At 40.5% G+C, this 26,458-nt stretch overlaps 1 protein-coding gene across 1 annotated transcript in view; it reads right to left on the bottom strand.

Annotated features, from left to right (window-relative positions):
• rgs11 (regulator of G protein signaling 11) overlaps window positions 1–25,315 on the bottom strand; it is a 31,411-nt gene extending 6,096 nt beyond the window's left edge. Inside the window, exons 1-12 of the mRNA XM_072657671.1 lie at window positions 25,253–25,315; window positions 23,394–23,490; window positions 14,460–14,510; window positions 11,310–11,416; window positions 10,525–10,576; window positions 9,766–9,824; window positions 9,577–9,653; window positions 8,835–8,916; window positions 4,095–4,163; window positions 2,414–2,437; window positions 793–854; window positions 494–607 (exon numbers count right to left, since the gene is read on the bottom strand). Of these exons, the coding sequence (XP_072513772.1) occupies window positions 494–607; window positions 793–854; window positions 2,414–2,437; window positions 4,095–4,163; window positions 8,835–8,916; window positions 9,577–9,653; window positions 9,766–9,824; window positions 10,525–10,576; window positions 11,310–11,416; window positions 14,460–14,510; window positions 23,394–23,490; window positions 25,253–25,315 (857 nt within the window). The remainder of the gene's footprint in view (window positions 1–493; window positions 608–792; window positions 855–2,413; window positions 2,438–4,094; window positions 4,164–8,834; window positions 8,917–9,576; window positions 9,654–9,765; window positions 9,825–10,524; window positions 10,577–11,309; window positions 11,417–14,459; window positions 14,511–23,393; window positions 23,491–25,252) is intronic.
• Window positions 25,316–26,458: the final 1,143 nt, after the last annotated feature.

Below are 26,458 nucleotides of genomic sequence, written 5' to 3'. Positions count from 1 at the left end.
GCCCTAATACTAACTTTAACCTCAATCCAAAATGTAATCTTAATCCCGGTCTTAATATTAACTTTAGCCTTAACTCAAAACCTAATCCTAATCCTGATCTTAACCTCAACCCAAAACCTAATCCAAACCTTGATCTTAACCTCAACCCAAAACCTAACCCTGGCCATTATCCTACGGTTAAGATCAGGATTAGGACCAGGGTTAAGATTAGGTTTTGCATTAAGGTTAAGGTTAAGATTAGGGTCAGGGTTAGGGTTAGGTTTTGGCTGAGGCTGGGTTAGGTTTTGTTTAATGAAAGTAGTCCTAACCCTAAAATCAAACCCTAACCCTGGTCCTAATCCTGACCTTAACCTTCTATTATATTACCATATTATTGCCATCATTTTCTATGTGTAGTTTATGATATTACTGCATATACTGATAAAAATGTAACCACAGATAAAAAATGCTCAATTAACTGGCTAAATATCAAATAGCTTAGGTAAAGACTCACATTTCACAGTTCATGTTCCAGAACATGATGTCATCTGTGATCCAAGGGTTGCTGGGGAGGCATCCTTGCATTATCGGGTCATGGTCCTGGTACTGTTCACAGTACTTCACAAAGCTACACACACAAAAACCCACACATCCGTATTTATAAAAGACTGTGGGGCATAGAGAGGTCCTTTATGTAGCCAGACGCAGTGAAGTAACAGATAATAGCAGGCGAGTGTAGCTATGCAATTAAAGCCATACATACACACACACACACACACACACACATACACACATACACACAGTGTACACTACCTTTCTAGACAGACTGACGACTTGACCCGATTCCTTCCCAGACTTTTTCTGTTCTGCTCAATCTGAGGTTTATCATTACACACACATACACACACACACACCGCACAGCAGCATTAGACAATAGCAGAGCAGATATGAAAATTATTACACATTCATAATATTTATATATATTTAAAATGATTAACATGCATAATTTCTTCTGTAATTCTTGTCAGGTGAGGGTTACACCAGTCTCTTGAGACGAGTTCCTGTCCATTTTAGCCCACTCTTAAACCTTAGGCTTTAAATCCAAGCAGGACTTGACACTGACATCACAGGAACTGTAGGCTGCACAGGCCCCAATCCTTGTGGGACTGCTTTAACAGGCACACTGGGACAGTTTGACTGACAGGCTGAATTACTAGGCCTCAATCTCAAACGGCCGGTGAACTAGGCAAACAGGTCTTCAGCTGAAATGTGCAAGGTTCTGGTGTAACCCCCACTTGACAGGACTGGCGATGTCCATAAAGCTGTTTTTCGATGCATAAATGGTAAGTCTGTGACTTTGACTGGGGTGAAAAATGCTCAGATGTGATTTATGAGCCTATTTACCACCCTGTTATTTGACCTTTATGGCATTTAGCTGGCACACTTATACAGAGCGACTTACACGGTTACTCGTATTACAGGGGTGGGTCAATGTAGTGTTAGGAGTCTTGCCCAAGGACTTTTATTGGTGTAGCGCAGCACTGAACCCCATTCTCCCACGTGGAGTGGAGACTGGGGTTCAATTCCTGGGTTCAATTCCTGAATTAAACCCCAGTTTCCCATATGGTGTGGTAGATACCACACCATGTGGGAGACTGGGGTTCAATTCCCGGTCTGGGTGACTATACTGCCCCCCAGCCCCCCCACACACACAATCGACTATGATGCAGTCCCTTCCGCCTAGTATTAGCTTTTAGCCATTTTAGCTTCACTTCCATGATCTCCCAAAGCATCCTTCTCATTTAGCATTGAAAGGCTTTTCCTATTGGGCTGGGCATGAATTTGGGGGTCCAGACTGTTACATCACAGTTCTGGATTTTTGGAATTGACCCCTGTTACAGCCCTGTTTTGGTTGTGGAGACAAAAGTGTTGGAGGTTCATGGAAAGAACTGAACTCTTTCAAACCTATTCAACTATGCCACAATAAATATGGCCTCCGTTGTAGGGCACCTTTTAAGGAATATTTGTGCAAAAACTCAAAATACTCAAAACACAGTCAATCAACCAAGGCATGTTTGATATCTCAATTTGAGCTCCTTTAGCATTTTCAGATACTCGACTGGGCTCAGTGATCAGTTATGTTTATGGGTGAGCATTCCTTTAAGGCAATGGGATACATAACCAAGTATTAGTATAGGAATGAGGCATGCACCTTATTATTGCTCCATAAAGTTATAATGTTAATGTTGCTGATGTCATTTTAAAATCTTTTATTATTATTATTATTTGCATTATTTAATTGATTTGGAAATACCAGCTGATGTTTACATTGTGTGAACATTTCAAAATTTGAATTAACTTGATATATTAAGTTATATATTAAGAAAATTACACACATTATCTAAGAACCAGGACGGATTTAGGATGCATTTACCTCTTTCTTGTAGAAATCGACATTCTTTTCTGAAATGTAAGCAGAAATAAAGCAGGTGTTGTGAAATTCTGCTTATTTACAGTCGCTAATAGTTAAATTAAACACAGATGAAAAGCTTGAACATGTCATAATGTGGAGAATGTGATAGCAAAATCAGAGAGTAGAAGGAAAACTGCAGAATCAGAGAATTACATCATGAAGAGAACACTTACTTGAGGACGGATGCATCCGCAAAATAAACAGAAAAAAGAGATTAAGAGAAAAATGATGATTTTCCATTGCAAGTGGTGAAGTGCTATCACAAAATCAGGTCAATCTCTCTACACATATCCCTGTCTAACTAGATTAGAATATTGGTATCAAAAATATTATAGTTACATACCAAAAAGACCTGGTGGCTTTATGTCTTTGTTGGTTTGGGTAGTTGAAAAGCTGGTCATCCAGGCATACTGGATAGCTCTTGGACAGCAGGTGACACAACGTGCATGTTTTCATCCAGCAGCATGACCAATTTTACTATGCTGGCTGTCAAGCTGGTCATAGTGGTTGGCTGGTTTGGTAAAGCTGGTTGACCAGACTGGTGAACCAGCGTGGCCAGGCTGGTTGTGCTGGTTAATCAGTGTGGTAATGCTGGTCATAATGGTGGACCAGCATGATCAGGCTGGCCACGCTGGTTGACCAGCATGCTTCATCATATTGGCTGACACATTGGGTTAGGTTGGTCAAGCTGGTAGACCAGGTGAACTATCAAAATGTCATCGTGGCTGGCTAGTTTGGTCAAACTGGTCATACAGGTGCACCAGCATAGTCATGCTGGTCAACAGGCTTGGTTATACTGGTTGACAAGCTTGGTCAGGTTGGTCACGCTGGTAGAGCAACTAAACCGTCAAACTTCTAGTTATAATGGTTGACTACTTTGGTAAAGCAGGTTGATCACTTAGCTTATCATACTGGTGGACCAGCATGGTCAGGCTGGTCAGGCTGGTCATGCTGGTTGACTTATATGGTCAAGATAGTCATGCTGGATCTTATCGGTTTACAGGTTTGGTCAGGTTGGTGAAACTGTTAGACCAGGTAAACCATTAAAATGCTGGTCACGATGGCTGGCTAGTTTGGTAAAGCCAGGTTGATGAGTTTGGTCAAGCTGGTCATACTGGAGGACCAGCACAGTCATACTGGTCATGCTGGTCACCAGCTTAATCATCCTGGTCCACAGGCTTGGTTATAGTGGTTAACTAGCTTGGTCAGGTTGGTCATGCAGGTAGGGCGACTTAACCATCAGCCTTAAAGAAAAGTATCCATTGCCTCTGAAGCTCACCTGATCATCTACTTCAGTGCTTCCCAACCCTGGTCCTGGAGGACCACCTGCCCTTCACTTACAGTGGTTTCCTGTTCTACCTACAACTCCAGTCCTGGAGGGCCGGCCTCCAGCAAAGTTTGGGAGATGCCCTACTCATCCCACTCATCAGTTAATTGCCAGATTAACAGGGGCATTGTAGTAGGGTACCTCCCAAATCTTGCTAGAGTCCAGCCCTCTAGGACTTCCGTTGTGCACTCTGTATTAGAGTGTACAGTAGTAGAGATACTATGGGTACGTGAATGGACTCATATAATGTATATATAATGGCATAAGTGGACGACAGCATGTACAGCCCAGGTTCCAGGTGTTTTGAGCACTGACCAGTTGTACTCGTGTGTTCGCACCGTTCCTCCTCTCTGGCCCCTCCTCCAATATGTCCATTACACCTGGCTGAAGGGAAAAAAAGGTTAATTAAGGTCTAGTTACCAGTAAATATTAGTACTGCAGTCTTACTGTTACATGATCTTTAAAAAAAAGCATTGTGGGATTATATGCCTCGATACCTTGATTCGTCAAAACACACTGAAAATCAATCAATTCTGGATTTGTATCCAATCAATGATGATGTATTTTGCAGCCCTAATTGATATCATGCATTTATTAAAGGAATACTTTGGTAAAAAAAATTCTAATAAACCCGATTGATCACTGTCCCCAGATGCAGTCGATCAGCCAAGACATGTTTGGTATCTGATGTTGGCTTCTTTAGTTTACAGTGGGAGATGCTTTAGCTTAACATTGCTAACAAACACTGGACTCAGACTGTCACTGATCTCATCTCCGTAAACACACGCCCAAATTTCATCTGTAAATGCTCCCGAATGGTGTGGCTACAGGGGCCATTCTCCAATCTTATCTGTGCAGATTTAAAGCAGTAAGTTATATACTTATATAGGCCAGGCCAGTCTTTTTAAATAGACTTATTAGCTATACACTGTGCGTTTGGTTTGATTATTTAGTTGTTTAAAAGATTTATTTATATTTATTTAAAAAAATACATTTAAAAACGAGAAATGATTTCTGTCAGGTCTACTATTTTTCTTTTCATCTAAAAATAATATTTGCATAATTTTAATAATAAATAAAGATTTTTTAACTAAATGTATTTGGTTAATTTAGTTTAATTTATGAGTTTTTATGTTTAAAAAGAAATAAATAAGTAGGACGATCCTGTTAAAGAAGCAATTTTAATGTTTAAACTGAAATTTTAAAATAAAACAGTCTATAATATCATGGCGTGTACAGCCAGACAAGACAGGATGAACACTCGCAGAGATGGAACTAAGCAAGATTTTATTAGAACATAAAAGGGTGTACAAACAGGGTGCAAAATAAACAGGGTGCAGCAATCTACTGGTCAAAGCTAGAGCATAAACAGAAGGTGACTAACAAAATGGTGAACACAACAAACCTGGGACTGGGAGGAGCAGGGAGAAACAGGGATTGAGCAGGGCAAAACTAAGGATCTATACAAGGGAAGGGGACAAATGAAACCACAAGCCTAGCTTAGCATACAGGGGTAACTCTAACTGAAAACCAGAGCCACAATCTGAGTAAACAAAGGGAGTTGCTGGAGAGCCAGCTGCCAGACTAGACAACAAGGCAAGCCCAACCTGAGTACAGAACCAGACTAGGAGATACTTTGAACCAGATCAGACCTCTAACTTACATGAACACGCCATCGACACATGAAAAACCATGAGAGAGTAGCAGTCAGGGAGCTCCTTGAATGCTCCCAGTCCCAGGTGCAACACATGAACATGAAACGAACACAAATTAACCGGAAACAAGGCGGAAGTCCTTATATGGGTCTGTGGGTGGCGGCCCGGGATCGCCCCGGGGGAGGGTGCAATAAGGACGTGATAAAATAAGAGCTTATTTTACACATAAATACATGCTGCAACTCCCAAATCTGATTTAACTGACAAAATTCTAGTTTACAAACTAAAGCAAAGTCATATCGTGTTCTGAACCACATCCGTCTGTCTAAGCCAAACAAATTAAGACCAGGATGTTTTTTGAGAGATGTGTTTAGAGATGTTTTTGGGCGTGTACTTACAGAAATGAGATTGGTGACAGTCTACGTTCACTACAAAATTGTATATAATAAAAAATAATTTCATCTATAGGAGATTTTAGCTATAAAAATGGAAATTAATAAAAAATCCATTACTTGGGGGCTCTAAGTAGTCAAGCAGACTAAAGCTCTGCCACCATGAATGCGGGCCCTGCCATCAGCCACACGGCTGTTTCGAATCCTGGGCCTGCCATCAGCAGCTGGAGCCCAGGAGAGCACAACTGGCCTTAGCCCACCTCTCCAGGTGGGTAGATGTCTATCACCTCAGTGTGATTCTGGCCAGCACGGGCGTCTGCCAGAGCTCTGTTCCCGGTGCTTTGCACCGAGCAACGATGCGTTGTCATTGCAAGATTGTACCTAACTCAGATCTGGAGTTCCGAGACTATGAAGTGCCTCTCGCCCTGTCTAACTGGTGGACTTGTATGAAAATGACCAGTAGGCACTCAGAAGACACTCAGTCTCCTGCCTCTTGCTGTTTCTACACTATTGTATCCAGACGTTCCACTGCTTTTGTGAAGCTGAGACTCTGGTAAACCTGTTTTAAGCACCAAAACAATTTGTCCACATGAGTGAAGGCATATTTTCACAAGAAATATAAGAAATTTCAGATTTCAGGACTTTAGGGACTGTAGTTAGACTGTAGTTGTAGTTAGAGCATCTGTAGTTTGTGGATTTGTGCATCTTCTGCCTATACTTTTTCATAATTTAATTCACTATTTTTATTCATACTTTCCACTCATTCATACATCCCACTGCTTTTGTGAAGCTAAGACTCTGGAAAACCTATTCCAGGCACCGAAACTATTCGCCCACATGATTGAAGGGATGTTTTTAACAGGAAATATGAAGAATTTCTAAATTTGGACTTCACTTTTTCAGGTTTAGGGTCGGAGTACCTCGTCACACAGTGCTCTAGGTCTGCTAATAAAGCCGGTTTGTTCGATTGTTCTGAACATTTTGATATAAAACATGGATAATATCTAATACGCAAGTGCCTTTAACCCCCTAAAAAGCCTACGGCCCGCCAATTTGGTGACAGACGTGTTATTACAAACTTCTATTACCAAAGAATGGCTGCATTAAAATAGCAGTTTGTACAGAAGTCTTTGTAGATACTGAGTAATACGCCTTAGTGTGTAATAAGCCTTTCTGTGTTAGGTTAGGGTTAAAGGTGAATTTAAGAAGACCCTCCAGAGGGTTAAACTAAACAAGCCCACATCAGATACCATCCTTTAAGCAAATAACTGGGTATTAAAATATGTAGTAGAGCATCTCTGAAGACCTGTTTTACTGAGAACATCATCAACATGTGTAATCTGATCCAGGGGTGTCCATACCTATATTTCTGCCCTTCCAGTGAGGGCTATAATTCAGCCTCTAAAGTGGAGGCCGGTTCAGGAATCTCGGACTGGATTAGACTGTGGCTGTAATGTAGGTGGACATCATTCATTTTACCCAGATGCATAAATCACTTATCCTGACACATTTCCCACTAATGTCTGCTTGCTGGATTTACTGTTTGTCAGAAATGAACACCACACACACACATACACACACACACTGAATGTGAAGGAATGAAATGGCCTCTAAATCTACCCCAGATTAGACCATCAGTTCCTGGATAATGTTTTCACTGATGGGTGCGTGTGTATAGGTACCTCTTTCGCTCTTAGTCAAATACACTCAAATACACACACACACACACACACACACACACACACACACACACACAGGATCTCTCAATAATGGAATCCTCTTAAGCTTTCAGGCAGAAGATGGAACCATTAGAGAGAAAGCCCCGGTCACATGACCTTGCAAGCATAAACACACACTCATCTACACACACTTACACAACATACACTCACTATTAAGTGTATGCTTTCTTGAAGAAACTCAAGTTCCATCCCGTTACTGCCTCCCTGCTCATGTTTCACCCCCCCCCTCCACCCCACCTCCCCTTAACTCCCTCCATCCTTCTCCGCATCTCTCTTTCCCTCTGCTTCTGCATCTCTTCCTCCCTTCTCTCCCATCCCCCTCAGTTTTAAACACCACTGATGCTTTTACCAGGCGGAGTGAATATTTCATACACAGAGGCTGCATGTAAACATGAGAGCATGTGTAGGACTGTCCCGAACAGACGCTGCCACCGGTTAGGTTTCTGTTTAGCATGTGCTACTGTACATAGTGCACATGACTTTACAATGATGATGAGCTGTTATTGTGTTTGAGTGAAAAAATGTTCATTAATTTCATTTAGAAAATCACACAAAATCACAGATTTTTAAAAGATCTCTAAAATTAGAAAAGCTAAAAACTAAATCATTACATAAAAAAAAGTGTGTAGATTTTTTAAATAGTCATAGCAATAAAAATATTTATCATGTAGGAGATTGTAGCTATAAAAAGTAAAAAATATAAAATAAAAAATAACTTTATAGATAATAACTTATAGAATATAGAAAACAATGTATTAATAAAAAAAGTGTACATATCTTGTCAGACATTAATATATATAATTGTATCAATTATTTATACAATTTTGATATAAATAATTTAAATATATAATAAGTATAATAAGTAAACAAGAAAAGCAATATATATAATAAGTATATTTTTACGTATGCGTATTTATATCAATTTATACATTATTTATAATTTTTGTTATAATTATGCAGACATTATTAATATAGAAATATATAAATAATTTCTTGTATCAGACAGTTTTACTTATTCCTATTTATTATTATTCCTAGTTTTTGCTGAACTATTCCTTTTAACAAAAAAATAGTAACTGTAAATATGTGTAGTAGGGTGTTTTAATATAATTATAATTATATTATATTATATAACATAATTTAATGTGTAGGAGATTTAAACTATTACATTTGAATTAATAAAACAACTGGCAATATAATTGTATGTGGGGGTGATTTTAGACCAAAAAAAAAAAAAACAAGAACACTCACAGTGTATGATATACTTACAGGAGGTCTGTTGATTAGCCAGTAGGCTTGTTCCTGACACTCCAGCACAATGCGGTCAGCCTTCCGCCGCTGTTTGGATGCTCTGACCGAGAACAGAGTTACACCATGTTTAAAAATTTCATTCAACGTCCAGCTAAACTAATTCTACTAATTCAGCTGTCTTTGTAAAGAAGCATCCAGTTGGACAGTGGTCTTTAAAAGCTGGCAATGTCCACAATATACTGAATGAATGAATAAAATTAATGAATAAAAATAAATAAATAAAAATAGAGGTGCTACATAGGGTGCTTTGAGCGATGCCATAGAAGAAGCATTTATGGTCCCATCCATCAGCAAACCGGGTTTGTAAAGGAGATGTGAGGCTGTGGGAACCTTTACATCAGGTGATGTTTCCTAAAACCTTCAGAAGGTTCTTCCCACGCCTCCTTTACCAACACGGTTCTTCATAGGACCTAAAGTGGTTCTTCTATGGCATCGCTCACCAAAGCACCCTTTGGTTGTATACTAGTACTGAAAATGCTGAGGTAGAACTGACTCGGCACTACGCACACTCAGCAGTGATGCCATTACCAAAAGACTGAACCTTATGCCCTAATGCTTCTTCCACCATGAGTGGCCTGTATATCCACACGGATATCCTCAAGTCCACCCCACCCCCCACCCCCCCTACATAATGAACCGAGCTTGAGCGGTAAGTGGAGTGTGTCTGGAGTGTGCTTGTGGGTGGAAAATGGCTGTTCACCTTAGCTGCTCTCTCGCCTGCATCACCACAAAGTCCCAGGTGTGATTGATCCTCTTGTGTAAAGCGTTATAACACTCCTACCGGAAACGGAGGGAAGCGAGGACAGAGTCATGGGAAGGAGAAGGAAAGCATGGGAGAGATATTTTTCCAAAATAAACAAATGGTCCAGTAAGCATTTAGCACACCTACCTTCTCATACTCGATCAGCTCCCCTTGTTTCCGGATGTTCTTCCTGGCCAAGTAAATGGCTAGGGGCACAGAAGCAGAGCAGACTGGTTAAGCAACTGGGAACAGTTGATTTAGTGGGAAAAATGAAGCAAAATTACTGTATTATCTTTGTTTTGTACAATTTTAGAGTAGGGAAAAAATTAAGGCAGCACCATGCAAAAGTTTGGGCACCCCACAGCTCTCAGCTCCCAACTTTTACCAAGCTCTCAGACTTTGATTCGCTTGTTAGGGCTACGGCTTGTTCACGGTCATTGTGGAAAAAAAGGCCAGATGATGCAAATTTCAAATTTTATGCAAATGTAATAAAGGCTGGATCCTCAAACCTTGGCCCAGCAATCAGCAGCCACAGGCTCCTCTAAGCAGCTACAGCAAGGGTTGCTACTAATTACTAGCCATGCAGGGTGCCCAAGGTCTTGCTTCGGGCCTTTATTTATTTATTTATTTATTTAATTAAAAAACTGTAAAAGATGAAAGTAAAGAAGTAAAGAAGTAGTTTTGCTTAAATATAAAAAAAAACATTTAATCTTTAATTTCATGTCTTTTGGAAATCAGGTCAACGTTTACTCACTAAACTATCCACAATAACAGAAATTCTGACCAGCAGTGCCCTCTATCACCACAGGTTTAACTGCATGCTCACATCGATATTATGTAGCAGGGTTTTGGTACAGTGCAGTCTTTCTGCACCTTCTTCCAGTACTCCCACTGAAAGAAACTCACCGTAATCCAGCTCAGAAGCGGGCCAGCGGGTTGAGATCCAGTAGTACGGCGTCTGGAAGAAACGAAGGGAAAGGTTTTTAAGGTGAATCTGAAGGACTGAAGGGGTTTTGAGTGTGTATGTGTCAGGAGTGAGTCTAGCAGGGGGTATGGTAGTGGGTATTCCGACTTGTTCGGGGTGAGAATAACTAGCCTAGCTAACACACAGCAATGTGACTAAGAGAGTTTTCACACTTGTCCCAAATAGCAGTACAAGTCCGCACCCAGGTCCGTTTCTGGGCTTGTTTTGGGGGAGGAGCTGATTATGGCTGGTTTGCTTTCACGCAGAAGAATTACATATGAACCGTGAATTGATTACGCAATTTTGCAATTTTTTTACAGACCTAGGTTCATTGGTTTATCGCATTTCCCTATTTTCCATGGATACAAGCATTAAGTCAAAGTGGTCAGGTGAAAAAGCTAAAACCGGCCCGGGAGTGGATAGCTTCCACATGCGCTGCAAACCTATTCCTCTAGAAGTCTCTAGAAGAGAGCCCTGTACCACCGCTTTCAGGAGGACCAGAGACCTTTTACACTTGCCGGACTAGAGCTTTTACACTTGCCGAAATGTACCGAACTCTCAGAGCAGGTGGATCTGGGTCCAGACAAAGCTCTAGTGTAAAAAGGCCCTTAAATTAACTAGGTGATTAGATTTGACAGCAGCTAAATACATAGATGTCTTGCATGCTAAGGTGTATTACAACAAGTTCTAGTGGCTTCACAGTTGACCTGCAGCATTGAGTGTGTACCTGAAAGCGATAGGGTGTCTCGTCTTGTTTCAAGCACAGGTTCCGAGGCTCCTTTAGCGGGTATATGTAGCCGTATTTCACCAAAAAGTTTCCTGTATGCAATGCCTCTAAAGACACACAAGCACACAAAACAACATAGAGAATACATTAGTCTTGGCATTTTCACAAACAGTAGCACCACATGGTTGTGTACTGCATATGTACACTGCTTTTCTAATGACCCCAAATGACCCCCCAGCATGCAAAACAGCAGAAATGGGATTGGGCAAGCCAGCAATCTAATATAGCAAAAAACCGAGAAGACCAACTGCAGCAGAATTTATTAGTAAGGGAAAAAGGAAAACTTCTAGTCTAGTCATGTCAGTTACACTCTCGAGGAGGTAGGCGTGTCCTTGTCAAAGTCATGAATGTAAACACAGAGGGTCTGACTGCTGTGGACCTGATGAAACCAAGATTAACTTAAGCGCATGGAGAAGGAAAAGAAGGGTTTATTATCTGAAGCACACCACATCATCTGTCAAACATGGTGGAGGTAATCACAAGTTCGAATCTTGGGTAATGCTGCTTCGCCATCAGCAGCCAGAGCCTGAGAAAGCACAATTAGCCATGTCTTCTGTCTTGATATATCTGATATATCAGAGCTTTCCTCAGAGTGCGTTGGCTGCCTAGTGATGCTGTTTTAGCGTTAGTTTTGAAAGAGGTGGAGGCTGACTTTACATGTATCGGAGGAGGCACTATCCCTCACCCTCCATGTCGGGAGCATTACAAGTAATAGGGGCAGTCCTAGTGAGTGGGTGGATTTATTGGCTTGGGGAGAAAATTGGGGATTGGCTGCCAAGAGAAATGGGGCGCTGGTGTATATTGATGATGTGACTGTAATATGGTCGTGTCAGACACCTGACCTCAACTAAATAAATTCCTTTAAAATAAAAACAATAATAAAAAGGCTGTACTTGCATTATTCTACTATTATTTTAACATTATATCCATGGAATACAATGCTCTTAAAATGACAATAATATAATGTATTGCAATTATATATTGTCACAGGCCTACTCTAGATATTAGGTAGTCACAGACTCCAAAGAAAATTTGACACAAGGGTCAGAAATAAATGTTTTATTCATAATTATGTTGTTATATGCTATAAATGGCTGTAACTGCTAAATGGTCAATGCAATATTTTTGCTGAACCTCTTGAATTTAAGCTGAAAGTCAACACTTCAGTCACTTCTTCATTGCTTCATTTAAAGCTATTACAGTGATGTAACGATGCAGAAATTATTATTTTAAAAATATTTTTCCTGTCCAAATAATTAATTATGGATTACATGAATACACATTTCCTTCTGTACTACACTGAAAATCATAAACCTGGCTCTTGGCAGACTCGGCTCCACTCTTAGCTGGCGCACATTAAGTCACTGTGGAACTCTCTGGAGCCTTGTTTACGACGTGTACACCTGCGTGTTGCCCTAGATGTTTACCAAAGCTTAGCGAGCACAACAGGGGCGCAGAAAAAAAAAAATACACAGCTCCGCTCAAATATTTCCACTTTCATAACCCTGCAACGGCAACACATCACTCTAATGACTCTCGGGTCCTTCAAAAATACAGTACCCCGCTGTATATTTACAGCCACTACTGCAATCAGATTACAAATGAGGTCTGCTCTAATTGCTGACAGTTGCCATGACCCTAATTCCTGCTATCCCAGTGCTCGGATAATCAGGATGCTCTGTTCTTTGCAGCACTCGGTGTATGAGGATCCGTTTGGCTGTAGGAAACTCTCAGCAGTAAGAGTGTCCCCACCATTGGAATTAAGGCAGATATGCACATAAACAGCGAATGCTTTCCAACACAAGGTCTCCTCTGTAAACTCCAGCCACTACATGGTGTTGGATGGGAACTGATGTCCACCATGTGGACGACTGGGGCTCGATTCCCGGCCTGGGTGTCTATGCTATGAGTCCTTGGGCAAGACTCCCAACACTATATTGGCCCACCTCTGTAATACAAGTGACCTTGTGAGCCGCTCTGGATAGGAGCGTCACCTAAACGCCATAAATGTAAATGATGCATAAATAGCAATGATAACATATTGTTTACCACATTGTTTACTTGTTTGTTTGTATTTATTTATTCGAATATTTGGATTTTTCTGAACAAATAAACACATACAGCCCTCATGAACAGTGTCTTCTTGCATCTGGGGTATAAAATCAAGCATAAAAATAGCACATAGCTAGACATGTTTGTTACCAGCAATGCTAGGCTAACAATGCTAACAAAAGCTGGACTGTCACCGTCTCTGCAATACACAATAAAAAAAAAACAACAACTCTGAGCCCACTCAAAACGTAGGCCGCAGATCTTAATTTCACGGTTTATATCATGGTTTATAAAACAGACAGCTAGTCCCGGATCTAAAACCCGCTTAGCTAGGCCGAGTTCGAACCCCACGATAAAATACACAATACAGGCACATCTGCGACCACCTCACGCCAAACCCAGTCAGTTAGCCGTAGCATATTCTAAATGGAAACTTCTTGGAAATTTAATTCCAGTCCTCTGGTTACGCCACACCATTATGGCTAAGCCTTCGACGCCCCACATGTCGGCTAGCAACAGTGCTCGCAGTTAACGGACTGGGGACTTTACAGGAGAAGGCGAAAACTCCATTTTTCCACAAGTGGTCCGGTCATCCAGAATTATTTACACAGTGTACAGAAGCAGCTACAGGGTCAAAAATGGATATGCATGGTTTTCATTGGACAGCAGCGATATAGCAGCTATGGGCCATATGCTTAGTGGAGGATGAAACCTTAGTGGCGTAAGTATGACATCATTAAAATCATAAGCATAATGTGTAGTATTATAAGGTGGTCCGTCATGTTGTCCAGCTCCATGTCGTATGACCTCATGACCTGATGGTGGGGTAAACACACATGTGTAGTTAAAAGTATATGTGTGTGTGTGAGAGAAAGAGAGAGAGAGAGAGAGAGGGAGGGAGTCCCAAAGGATCACCCAAGACAAATCATGACATCTCTTCAGGGACTTCTGCTGGAAACAAAGCACAGTCAACCTGCACACACACACACACACACACACACACACACACACATATACATGCAAACACGCAATTCCTACCTTCTTCCGTTATGGAATACTTCTGAATCAGCCAATCCACAATATCTCGACCTGAGTGAACAAAAACAGGAGAGCGTCAACAGACTGTTCCCAGTGTTCCCAGTAGTGGTGAAAGGGACCAGTTGTCTAAAAGGTGGTCAATGGAACCTGACCGTTGTAACGTGAAATGGTCATGAACACACTTTCAGGGGCCTGAGACTCTGTTGATGGTGGAGGTATGCATGCATTGTGTTGTAAGGCAATATAGCTTTGTCACTATTTGACCATCATCAACATTACATATAAGACTCAGAAGACACTTGTAGGTCCACTGCTGGCTTTGGATAATAAATCAAATGGCTATATTGGCTATATAATAATAATCATAAAAAAAAATAAAATGGCTATATATAAATGGCTCAACCACTGAATTATGCAGAAATTGAGAAGCCAAGGTTTTAGCTTTTCCCATCTGGACAGGGCTAACTGGTCCTACGTGCACGCCAAAAATCCTTGCTACAACAGCTTTATGTATTACGTCATATTAAAGGAATATCCCAGTGTTCTCGACCTTATCTCTCACTGTTAACCATGCACATCTGCTCTGAAGCAACGACCTATCCACTACTCATTGAGTGAGTTCTGATCGTGCATGGTAATCAATATACAACACACCATAGCTGCAGCAGAGGCCTAGGGATTAGGCTGCTGCAATACTCTGGAGTATCCAATGAGGTTCATTAGCAAGCAGGAAATTCCCAACGTGAGCATTTTTGAAGCTCAGAAGATGATGCCGCAGTAATTCCCAAGCAGTTCTAAATCCAAAGAACCAAGACACAGGCAGAAAGTCCAAAGGCCTAGGCAAAAAGGCAAGGCCGAGAATACAAAGGTAAAGTCATACACAGGAAATAATGCTCAGTAGGTCACCAAAATGGGGATACAATGCTTTGCAATTGTCTAGGTCTAAAGCCCGGGCTTATATACTATCCTAATTATCGATACAGCAGGTGGTAATATTCAGAACTCAGGTGACTGAGAGCGAGGATGGCTGCTTGAGGTCACATGATTACTCATAGTATGTTCCAGTGACAGGTTTTTAAAAAACGTATTTTAATAATTCGGAATTATTAAAAGTACAGATTCTCAAAAATGAAAAGTACTGAAAATCCAGACACACTTGTGATGCTGATTGTCCTGTTCTTAATAAATAACATGACACTTTCTCATTTTCCTATTGTGTAAGCGATTGGTAAGAGGTCGACCAATATATCGGTCTGGCGATTTATCAGGCCGATGTTTGCCATTTTTTAATATATCTGCATTGGCTGATATCCGTGTTTAGTAGTGCTGGTTTAAAGTCAGGTATGATCTTTGGGCAGCACCGTGTTATTGGTGCGGTGAAACGTGCTGCTGCCATGTTAAGGACCCCACGCCAAAACTTTTGGAAGACAACAGCAACAACAGTCCTGGTAGATAGGATAGGCTTAAATTCTAATATTTCAAGTATTTTGTCTATATATTTATTATATGTTAATATAATTAAGGCAGATATGCACATAAACAGTGAATGCTTTCCAACACAAGGTCTCCTCTGTAAACTCCAGCCACTACATGGTGTTGGATGGGAACTGATGTCCACCATGTGGACGACTGGGGCTCGATTCCCGGTCTGGGTGTCTATGCTGAGTCCTTGGGCAAGACTCCCAACACTATATTGACCCACCTCTGTAATACAAGTAACCTTGTGAGTCGCTCTGGATAAGAGCGTCACTTAAACGCCATAAATGTAAATGTAGCAATGATAACATATTGTTTACCACATTGTTTACTTGTTTGTTTATATTTATTTGTTATAATATTTGGATTTTTATGAACAAATAAACACTTACACCCCTTATGAACAGTCTCTTAGCTAATCAGTTGCATCTGGGGTATAGAATCAAGCATACAAATAGCACATAGCTATCATTTTTTCTAGACATGCATACCAGCAATGCTAGGCTAACGACGTTACTAGTAAACTATAAAGTGTTGCTTCACTTAGTGAAAGAACAAACAAATAGCATAGAATAATTTTATATTGTTTTGTATTTTTATATTTTATATTTTTATTTTTATATTTACATTTCTCTATTGTTCTTAATATTGTTTATATTGTCCTTTACTAAAGAATGAGAGGTTTGCTGCTGTTATTTGCACTAAAAGAGATTTTTGATGCTGCTAAGTTCTCAAGTGCACTAATACATTGTTATTCACTCAGGTTAGTAGTTTTTATTCACAGTTGGTTACTTGAGAACTTCATTTTATATAAAAATTCAGAATTTGTGTTTGCAGCACTAATATTTAAGTTTTTATATATATATATATATTATTTTTTTATATTTTTCAATTGAATTGATTTTTATTTATAAACAAGGTTCAAATCAGTGTTCAATAAATGATGTTCAGAAATGTTCTGAGACATTTTAGCATACAAATAAAGCAGAAAACTTATAGATATTGACCAAAAAAAGCACATATCAGCTATCGGCTGACCCTGACCTCTAAACATTGGCATTGGTTATAAAAAAATTCATATCGGTTGATCTCTAGTAAGCATCAGATTTTTTTTTGTAGCATCAGAAACACTCGTTTTACATTTTATCGAGACTCGAGGTTCAAATAAAACAATTGTAAGGGTTTAGAGATCCGCGTTACTGTCTCGCCTGTCCTAGTTTTGTCACAGTTGTTCCAGTTTGTCACGTTTCTGTCTCCTCCATTCTGGTTTTACTCTGCCTGTTTTAGTTACTGTTTGTCTAGCCTGTCCTTGTTTTACCCTAGAAAGCACATGGCTTTGTTTTGTATCTCATCTGTCCTAGCTCCCCCTGTTCAGTGTTCACACCTGTACCTCGTTCCTTGCCACGCCCTCTCGTTCCCTCCAGGTGTCCCTCGTCCTTTCTGGTGTATATATCCCCCTGTGTTTCAAGCTTGCCTTTGTCTGTACTTTGTTTGTGTTTGTTTCCTGTCCTTGACGTATTTATGTCAGTCAGCGGTTTGTCAAATCTGTGTCCAGCTGTTACCTTGCTTGATTCTTGTTGTTTTTCTTCGTTTGGTTTATTTTCTTGGGTTTGTCTGGTTAGTGTTTAGAAGTCCCCTTGTTCTTGTTTCTTTGTATCCTTTGTATGTCTTGTCTTAGTTCCACATATCTGTTAAATAAAACTACCTGCAAGTATGTCCACTTCTGCCTTACCAAGCCTCATGACAGTGACGCTTCACATGAGCTACATATAGAAAAAACATAGCGCATCCAACAAGAACAAAATCTCTTATACAGATTTACATAAGTAGATCACAGAAGGATCTGCTTCTATATGCTTATCTGTTTTGGTTTGTGCAGCTGATTTAAACTGGTAAAAACATATTTATGCCATGGCGTGCTAGGCCAGACACAGAGGGATGAACACTCAGAGATGGATTCCAAGCTGTTTATCAACAAAAACCAACGTGAAAAAAGCTGGCGTGAATGGTAAGCACCGAGGGGAAAACCAAAAAGGGGACAAGAACGAAATCCTGGGTTGGCCTGGGTTAAAAAGGGGCTAACTTAAGTTGAGCTTGACCGGCGCTATAAATACAAAAGGGGGAGACCTGGGGAACCAGCCACAGCCAAGTAAAACGGCAAGGCCGACCAAACCTGGAACCGCAGTGTGCTGCTGTGAGCATGGGTCGCCTTGCTGGGACGTGGGTAGCCAGTAAATTCTGACAGTGAGCGAGCGAGCCTCGCTGATAGCGTGGTTAGCAGAGTGACCTGCTCCTGAACACAGATACCGAGCTGAAGCTGACCTTAACACACCTTAGTCGTACGGGGAACCTCTCGGGCGACCTCAAGGTTCCAAACGATAGAATTCTCAGCATTGAACCATGGAGTTGAGGCTCCTTAAATACCCCCAGTCCCAGGTGAAACACATGAACCAAACAAAAGGACAATGAACAATCAGAACTGAATCACGAATCGATACAAGTGAACAGAACCAAACACACATAAACACGAACATGAAGAAACTAAGGCGGAAGTCCTTATTTGGGCCTGCGGGCGGCGGCTCAGGATTGCCCCGGGGGAGGGCACGATACCGAGGGGCTGACAATTTAACTTGTTCATTTCCAATCCATGCTGTACACATCTATATACATCTATACACATATTTTTTTGTTTACTGTTTTGCTAGCTTCCCAATTTGAATTTTTGCTACTTTGTTGGAGGATGCGGTGGAGCTGCCAGGGGCCTAGCTGCCCAGTTCTGTGTTTGAGCCTATGAAATCAGACAGGTCTAGATTACAACCATGTTACAACTGGTTTTACAAACTGGTTTATCTGCAAACAAACTGGTTTCTTTAAAAAAAAAAAAAAAAAAACATTTTCCCCCACATTTGTTATGTAACCCTATGGTCAGCTATGATCAGCCATAACAGTAGAACCACTGAGAGGTACGTAAGTGGACAGTCCGTTCTTAAAGGTGGTGTGCTGGAAGCAGGAGAAATGAGCAAGCATAGGGATCTGAGCCACTTTAACCACTTTAAAGTTTTCCGGGATGCAGTGGTCAGTACCTACCAAAAGTTCTACTAGAAAGGAAACAGGGTCATGGGTACCCAATGCTTAATGATGCAATCCTTGGAGGCCCTACCCACCTCACAACTTACAGGACTTACAGAATCTGCTATTAACGTCTTAGTGCCAGACACCACAGGATGCCTTCAGAGGTCTTATGGTGTTCCCGGCCCTGATGTGTTAAGAGCTGTTTTGGCAGTTGATCGGCCTTGTCTAAATACTTTATTACTATAGCAATCCTGAGTAGATCAGTAAACTTATAGATCAGTATACTTTAAAGCTGACCCTAATACTTTGATTCAAATTATCTGATCAAAATATTACAGGTTAAAACTGACACTGGAGATTAATCAGATTTGAATGATAAACAGGAAATCAGCAGGTCACTGTTTCTCCAAATGTCTTACATTTTAGCATTACAAATGACCTTAAAAGCATGAAAGTGGATTTGCTAACACCTGCAGATACTCTGATAATGGCTATTTGAAATTCTACTGCTGCTCTTCTCCAGAAAAAGGGCCTGACGGAGACACTTATCCCAGTGCGGTTTGCATATTTCTTTTTTCACGTGACATTTTGAAATCGATGAAGGGCACTGCACAGTATGTTACAGTTCTATTAAGCCTTTTTATTGTTCGGCCTTAAAAATCAACCAACCAAACAATCAATAGATTACTTGCTTACCTAATTACTAGTACAATTAATAGTGACAGTGGGATTAGTCTGTCTTTGGCCTATTATATGTGGCTGTCTATAGCCTCATAACTGTCTAGTGATGTAAGATATGGTGAATTAGGTGAATTTCAGCACAGCACGGCTAAATAAAAGTGAATCAGTTTCTGACTCCCTTCCAATGCACTTTCCCTTATGAAACCCTGGCCTCCTCTGAGAGAGTAACACTGCAGAGTACTGTATTATTAATCACCTGGAAATGAACTTTGGGGCCAGAAAGCCTTCGGTGCAGCCTGGTTTCAGCGTACGAACACTCTTAGATGGGTGGCAGTTCTCTTTTTTCACAGTCAAACTGAGGGCCCTATCTTACACCCTGCAAAAGGCGCATCACGATGCTCATTGCTTGTGATTATATCTACGCCGATGGGCGTGATGGTCTCGAAATGAGGGGTGTTCAGGTCAATTTCTGGCGTATTGCTATATTTGCAAAAACACAGGAGCTCCACTGACTGAAAACAACCTAAGCAGACGTCAACAGACAGATGTTCGTTGCTATCTTGGCAGTTGAATTGTCAACACAGGCACGTACCCGACGTGCGTACACCCCTTGCTTTAGACCACTGAATTACCTAGCTCGTAAAGGGAATGGCGAGTGACACACTGATTGGTTTATTACTGCATGTTACGCCCAACATAAAACACACCCATAATTAATTAAGAGACATGGTACATGCCTTTGTGCGTTTCAAGCCACGCAAGGCACACTTCTCCCATCATTCCGATAGCAAAGACATACCGACACGCCCTAAATCAAGCTGCACGGTTGACAACTTGCCAAAAGATCGCTAAATAGTTTTAGAGTCACATGCAGTAAACCAGCTACCAACTTTGAGATGTGGATGAATTACCTCATTAACAAGGAACAAGAAAATGTGAAAATGTAAAGCATGTGTAAACTATAAAAAATAATTTAATTTATTTATTTTTTTTTTTACTAAACACGAGTGATTTTTCCAACAAACTCCAATTAGGGCTGATAAACGACACTTTTTCTGTGTCAAACCTAGTTACTGCGCCTCCTAGAGGTTTAAATTTCAGTTCTGCTGCGTCTGTAACTCCACTTTGACCAATGATGAAATATAGTGAGGATTTTCCCTTTATCATATGGCAGTTGACGGCGAACTTCCAAAAGATGGTGCTCCCGCTAACCACTGAAACAACAACAACATATCAAGCAGAAAAGCCTCTAACTGGCTCTGTTCTCCGTGTCCTGCTCCTCACTAAGCCCCAACTCTGCAAGCTTGTTACCAACTCACATTTGTCAAATGTGCGGAGAAGGCAGGAGACCTGCTGATACTGATGTTGCCACATTTACTTGATATATAATCATTAGTTTTAGTAGAATCAGAAACTGGCTGATTTCCAACAAGAAAACACCTAAAAAGGGTTATAGTTCTATCAGCGCTCTGATTGAACATCTATCTATTAGTACAATCAGAAAAGGAGAACTTAGCAGGCCCATTTAGGCTCTAAATGAGCTGGAATTTACTTGGGGAAAACATAGCGCATCCAACAAGAACAGAAACTTATCCATCTTTTATAAAGCAACAACAAAATGGTCGATCACTGGAAGCCCTGATTCTACACACTGGTCTCCTTTACTATGTGTGGCAGATTTAGACCAGTGAAAACATGTATTTTCAGTCAATTTTCAATCCACCAACACAATGGCGGCTAAGGGGCCAGCGAAAAGGGTTGATATGCTCGTTAACTGAAACAATTTTTCAATCCTTAATCTAAGATGAGTCTCTAGAAATAGGTTACAATGCTAAAACTACTCAAACACTAGAAAAAAAACACACAGCTATCAGGATCACATTACATGGAAAACGTATGTGCTGTTTCAGAATGGATCTCTTACAGGATCAGATTCTGACCCCCCAGTATTTGATCTAGTAATTTCTGCTGATATCAGCCCAGTACTGATATTGATACTGACTGGCTGAGCTCTAACCCCAGAAATGACCTTTACTAGGTTCTTTACAAGCAGGAATTTCAACAGTACACTTGAGCTATGGAAACTAAGAAGCTGAGAAGGATGAAAAAATGAAACTATGGTTAAAAATAAATTAATGCGACATGAGTAACATAAAAAAAATCAAGCTGAAGGAGTGTATTAGCTACTAAATTCTCCTGCCTGTGTAACATTATCCATATGTATGTCGCTATGGATGAGGGCATCAGCCAAATGCCATAAATGTAAATGGATAGATTGAATTCTTGCTCATTTTACACAAACCAGTCACTAAAACATAACAAATTGAATTCAAATGAATATTTTTTAGAATGTAAATTAAGCAACCAATCATATTTAGATCCATAGAAAATCCCTTGGAGTGTCGAGGTACTGACAACAACGTTAACATAGTTGAGTGTTGACAATTCACTGCAAAGATAGCAACGAATGTCTGACTTTTGACGTTTGCCTAGGTTGTGTTCAGTCAGTGGATCTCCTTTGTTGTCCATTGCCAATACAGCAATACGGCAGAAATGTACCTGAACACCCCTCATTTCAAGACCACCACACCCATCAGTGTAGATATATTCACAAGCAGCGTTGCTGCTTAAACGACGCAGATGGAAGGCGTGAAAATAGACTGTTGGTGGGGTGTAAGATAGCAATGAGCATTGTGATGTCCCTTGTGCAGGGTGTAAGATGTGTCCCAACATCAAGCAACAAGTAATGGAAGCATGTTTGCCACTGAGAAATTGGTACCAAAAATCCTCATACATATGTTATGTCTTATGTGTAAATATGTGTACCCCAGCAAAATACTAGGGTCCAACCCATAATACTGACCTGTGATTTTATCAGTTACTGCTAAAATTTTGGACTTTTTTTTTTGGCCACACTAATGTGATCCCCAGAGCATCGGGGAATTAGAGCATTAGGGAAAACAGCCAAACCTGGAATGACACAAGCGATTACCTGTTCAGGTTCATTACAATTACTAAAGAACCAGTGGTCCATGGACAGTTATATGTAGCCAGGAACGTCCAGCTACCTGTTTAGAGGATAATCTGAGAGCACAGAGTCGAGTGAATGCTCTTAAGAGTGTTTTCCACTGTTTGCAGGCTCATTTAGTAGACTGGCTCATCCAGGTTTGCTTGCTTTCCCTCTTACTTTATTAAGCATGTCGCTAAATTCACAACTACAGTGGCCACAGTGACTCCCGCCACCTGCGACGTCACATGCATACCCTCTATATCTCACGTTACAGCCCTCCCTCGTGTATTATTGCTTAATAGTAACACATTGTCGTGTCATTTATTAAGACAACATCAACATCAAACAAGACCAGCCACCCGTACCAGTCATCAGAGTTTCCAGCCTCCCTGAATCCCTGTATCAGCCTTCAAATCGTTCAGGCCCTTCAACAGCCCAGGATAATGATGACAACAAGGAACTATTTATGCCACTCCAACTAACAAGAGGCCTACCTTTAATTAAGCAAAGGCCTGATCGTGTCGTGACATGTCGGCAGCAAGGACGCTGAGCGGAACAATCCACTGTAACCCCATGTGGGAACACCGGGTGGATGTAAGAGAAGTTTCCTTCAACTTCCATTAACGTTAAATGAGAGAGAGAGAGAGAGAGAGAGAGAGAGAGAGATCGAGAGAGAGAGAGAGAGTCAGTCTCACCAGTCATGGCGTGAGGTATGACGGTAATGAGCAGCCGCTGGTTTCGCATCTTCATGCCCATGTCAGGGTCTTGCATCGACACGATCAATCGCTCCATCTAGGTAAACAGACGGGAGCAAAGTACAGCAATAATACATGAGAAGCTCTGTGTTGCTGTGATTTTACCACCTGGATACTTACTGTAAAAGACCCACTTACCACGATAAAATCACTGTAATTATAGATAGAGGAACTATTTTACAACTGAAGCCAAATCCTCACCACCTACAGAAGGCCAGTTTGAGAAAAGCTGATGGACGCAGATCTAACCAAACAATAGACATCTAAAGCTGGTGAAACATTCAAATAACATATTCTTTATGTTTTACGTCACTGTTTTACATCGAAGCACTGAGGAAAGACCAGTTTCAACTTGGCTTAGGCTTATTGACTATCTTTTAGCCAAGCTGATCTACCTCTTTCTGCAGTTTGGGCCCATTCCCTTACACATTTTTTTCCATAACCCCAAACATAGTTCAGCCAAGATGTGTTTAAAAAGCTTTTTTGCTTTGAAGATCTGAGGCTAATAAGGGTGTAGTTAATAAGGTGATGGAATTTCACAGCTCAAAAATAAAGAAACTTGCTTCGGTCAGCAAACATACCTCTACATATCACTCTACACCAGTCAATATTTTTACAGTTGATGAAATTGTGGAATCTATGGTGAACTACTCCTTTTAAAATGATAGTTTTTAGGCATGTTTCATTTCTCTTACAAAACAATATGAGGCTCTCTGCAACCAAAAAACTGAATTATCTGGTAACTGTTTGGTAACTGGCTTAGCATATCCTGTGGAGTCCCGCAGGGTTCAGTTCTGGGGCCTATGAATAACTGGTTAATGGTTAATGAAGACCATGGCCTCGTTATGGGAGTGATGAACTTTGATCTATGGGATTAACACAGTTAAAACTAACTATAGTGTAATATTGTACTTAATATTTACATTTTTAATAGGACAAAACACTGGTCATTGAAAAAAGGCCTTCTTTTAAATCACGACCAACTCCCATCCTGTCCCGTCCTGATGCATCCTTGATAACAGGTTTCACAAGTCTGCAAGAACGTGAGAACAGAGGACAGGGGTTTCCTTCTTTCTCACCTCCCATTAAAATCGAACTCGTTGGGCCTCTTTCCGATGGTAGTTACTGACTTTAACATCTGTGGTGAGAATGTCCCGCTACTGTGATGACATTTTACGATTGTTGGAGACTTCTTTGCGCATCCTGTAGTCTGCTCTTGGGCTTGACTTGCTAGGACGGCCTGATCTGGCCATGCTGGCAGTGGTTATAAATTTTCTCCACTTATTGTTAAATAATTTAGAGGACAGTGGAACGACTGATTTCTAATTGTCCTGAGATCTCATCTGCGTCTACAGCCTTCTTTCTGAAGGCCTCAGAGAGCTCTCTGGATCTGGCCATGGTGATCTTCATCACTCACTTCAACCATTAAGAGCAGACCAGACTAAATGTCTGAGGTTTAAATAAGACAGGTTCCCCCAGAATCCTCTCTAACCATGTTCTAATCATCTACAGATGATGTGGAGCCCTTGATTCTGATTTTAGGCATTTGAAGTAGTGCTGAATGTGGGGTGTTCTAACTTTTGCCTCACAAGAAAACATCATTTCTATTTCTATAATGTTTTATAATTGAATTATATATACAGTAAATATATATATATATATATATATATATATATATATATATATATATATATATAATTTATATAATTTATTCAGTTGTATGTGTATATGTTTAGTTATATAAAACACCAAATAAACATCAAATGTCCAAAATAAATAAATAAAATTATGTCAAGTACCTTGGTCAAGCAGGGCATCTGCTCTCTCTGCACTCCGGCTGGGTTCAGCGTGTTGATGGTCATGGTGGCTCCTCGGCTGCTCCTCACACTCTGGGGGAAGTTGGACGGGCTGCTGTGGCTGATGTGTTTGAGTGTGTGTGTGTGTGAGAGAGAGAGAGAGAGAGAGAGAGAGAGAGAGAGAGAGAGCACCGTAGTAAAGTGTCGTCAACTTTTCCCACCCGTATTCTGGCAGAGCCTGCCCTTCTCCGCTGGGATTGGCTGAAAGTTCAGTCTCACAAACAGTCCGCCTATCAGACCGCGAGTGAGAACGACCAGCTAACCAATCATAAAGGAGGAAGGGCCGGGCTTGACGGAAAACGGGTTCGCTAACACGATACAATCATAATTATCCTCATCTCTGTTTTTGTCGTTTTGTCACTTTTTAGATAAATTAGTTAGAATTAATTAGAATAAAATTAAAAAAAAATTACATTAACGTCCGTTGCAAGTTTAGGAAGGTTTTCTGCTTCTCCGTTTTTGCGTGAGAGCGACGGTGTACACGGGCTGCGTCCCAAACCGCAGGCCGTATTAGCTACTATCTAGTATGTTGAATTATTAGCAGGCCTATATTCATTTGTGTAGCGCGTTAGGTAAGTAAGTGATTTGGGACGCGACCCCAGTTCTTGAACTAGATCGTTTAGCGCCCCCTGGGGGTGATTTGTGAGCTTTTCGAAATGAAGACCGACAGAAATTCAGCTTAAACCGATCAAATGAACTATTCGGGGTTTACATGAGCAGATTCTCCCCTTTTTAATAGCTGCTATCAAGCAGTTGACTAATAATTATTAATTACGTTTATAGTAAATAAATAGATCGACTATTTTAACTTTATCGCCATTGTTTAGGACAAGACCAAGGCAATAAAATAAATAAATAAAATAAATAAAACAAAAAACATTTTTACATGTAAATTTAAAATATAAAAGAAAAAAGTAAACAGATGAACATTAAACATTTAAACATTTAATAAGGGTAAAAAATACATTTAAAATGAAAATTACATAAAAAAACGACTGAAATTTAAATCTGACCAATCAGACGTGATTAAAGTGCACATTACAGACTGAGACGTTTGGCTTCACAGGTGTTGGTGATTACTCAGGGGTTTTCCATCTCTCATTAGTGGAAGACCTCCACTGCTGATAGCAGAAGAATCCTCAGCTTCCT

This window comes from Salminus brasiliensis, chromosome 15 (genome assembly GCF_030463535.1).
Source record: "Salminus brasiliensis chromosome 15, fSalBra1.hap2, whole genome shotgun sequence".
NCBI lineage: Eukaryota > Metazoa > Chordata > Actinopteri > Characiformes > Bryconidae > Salminus > Salminus brasiliensis.
Note: the sequence above shows the minus strand (reverse complement) of the source record. Positions and strands in the feature narration are given on the sequence as shown.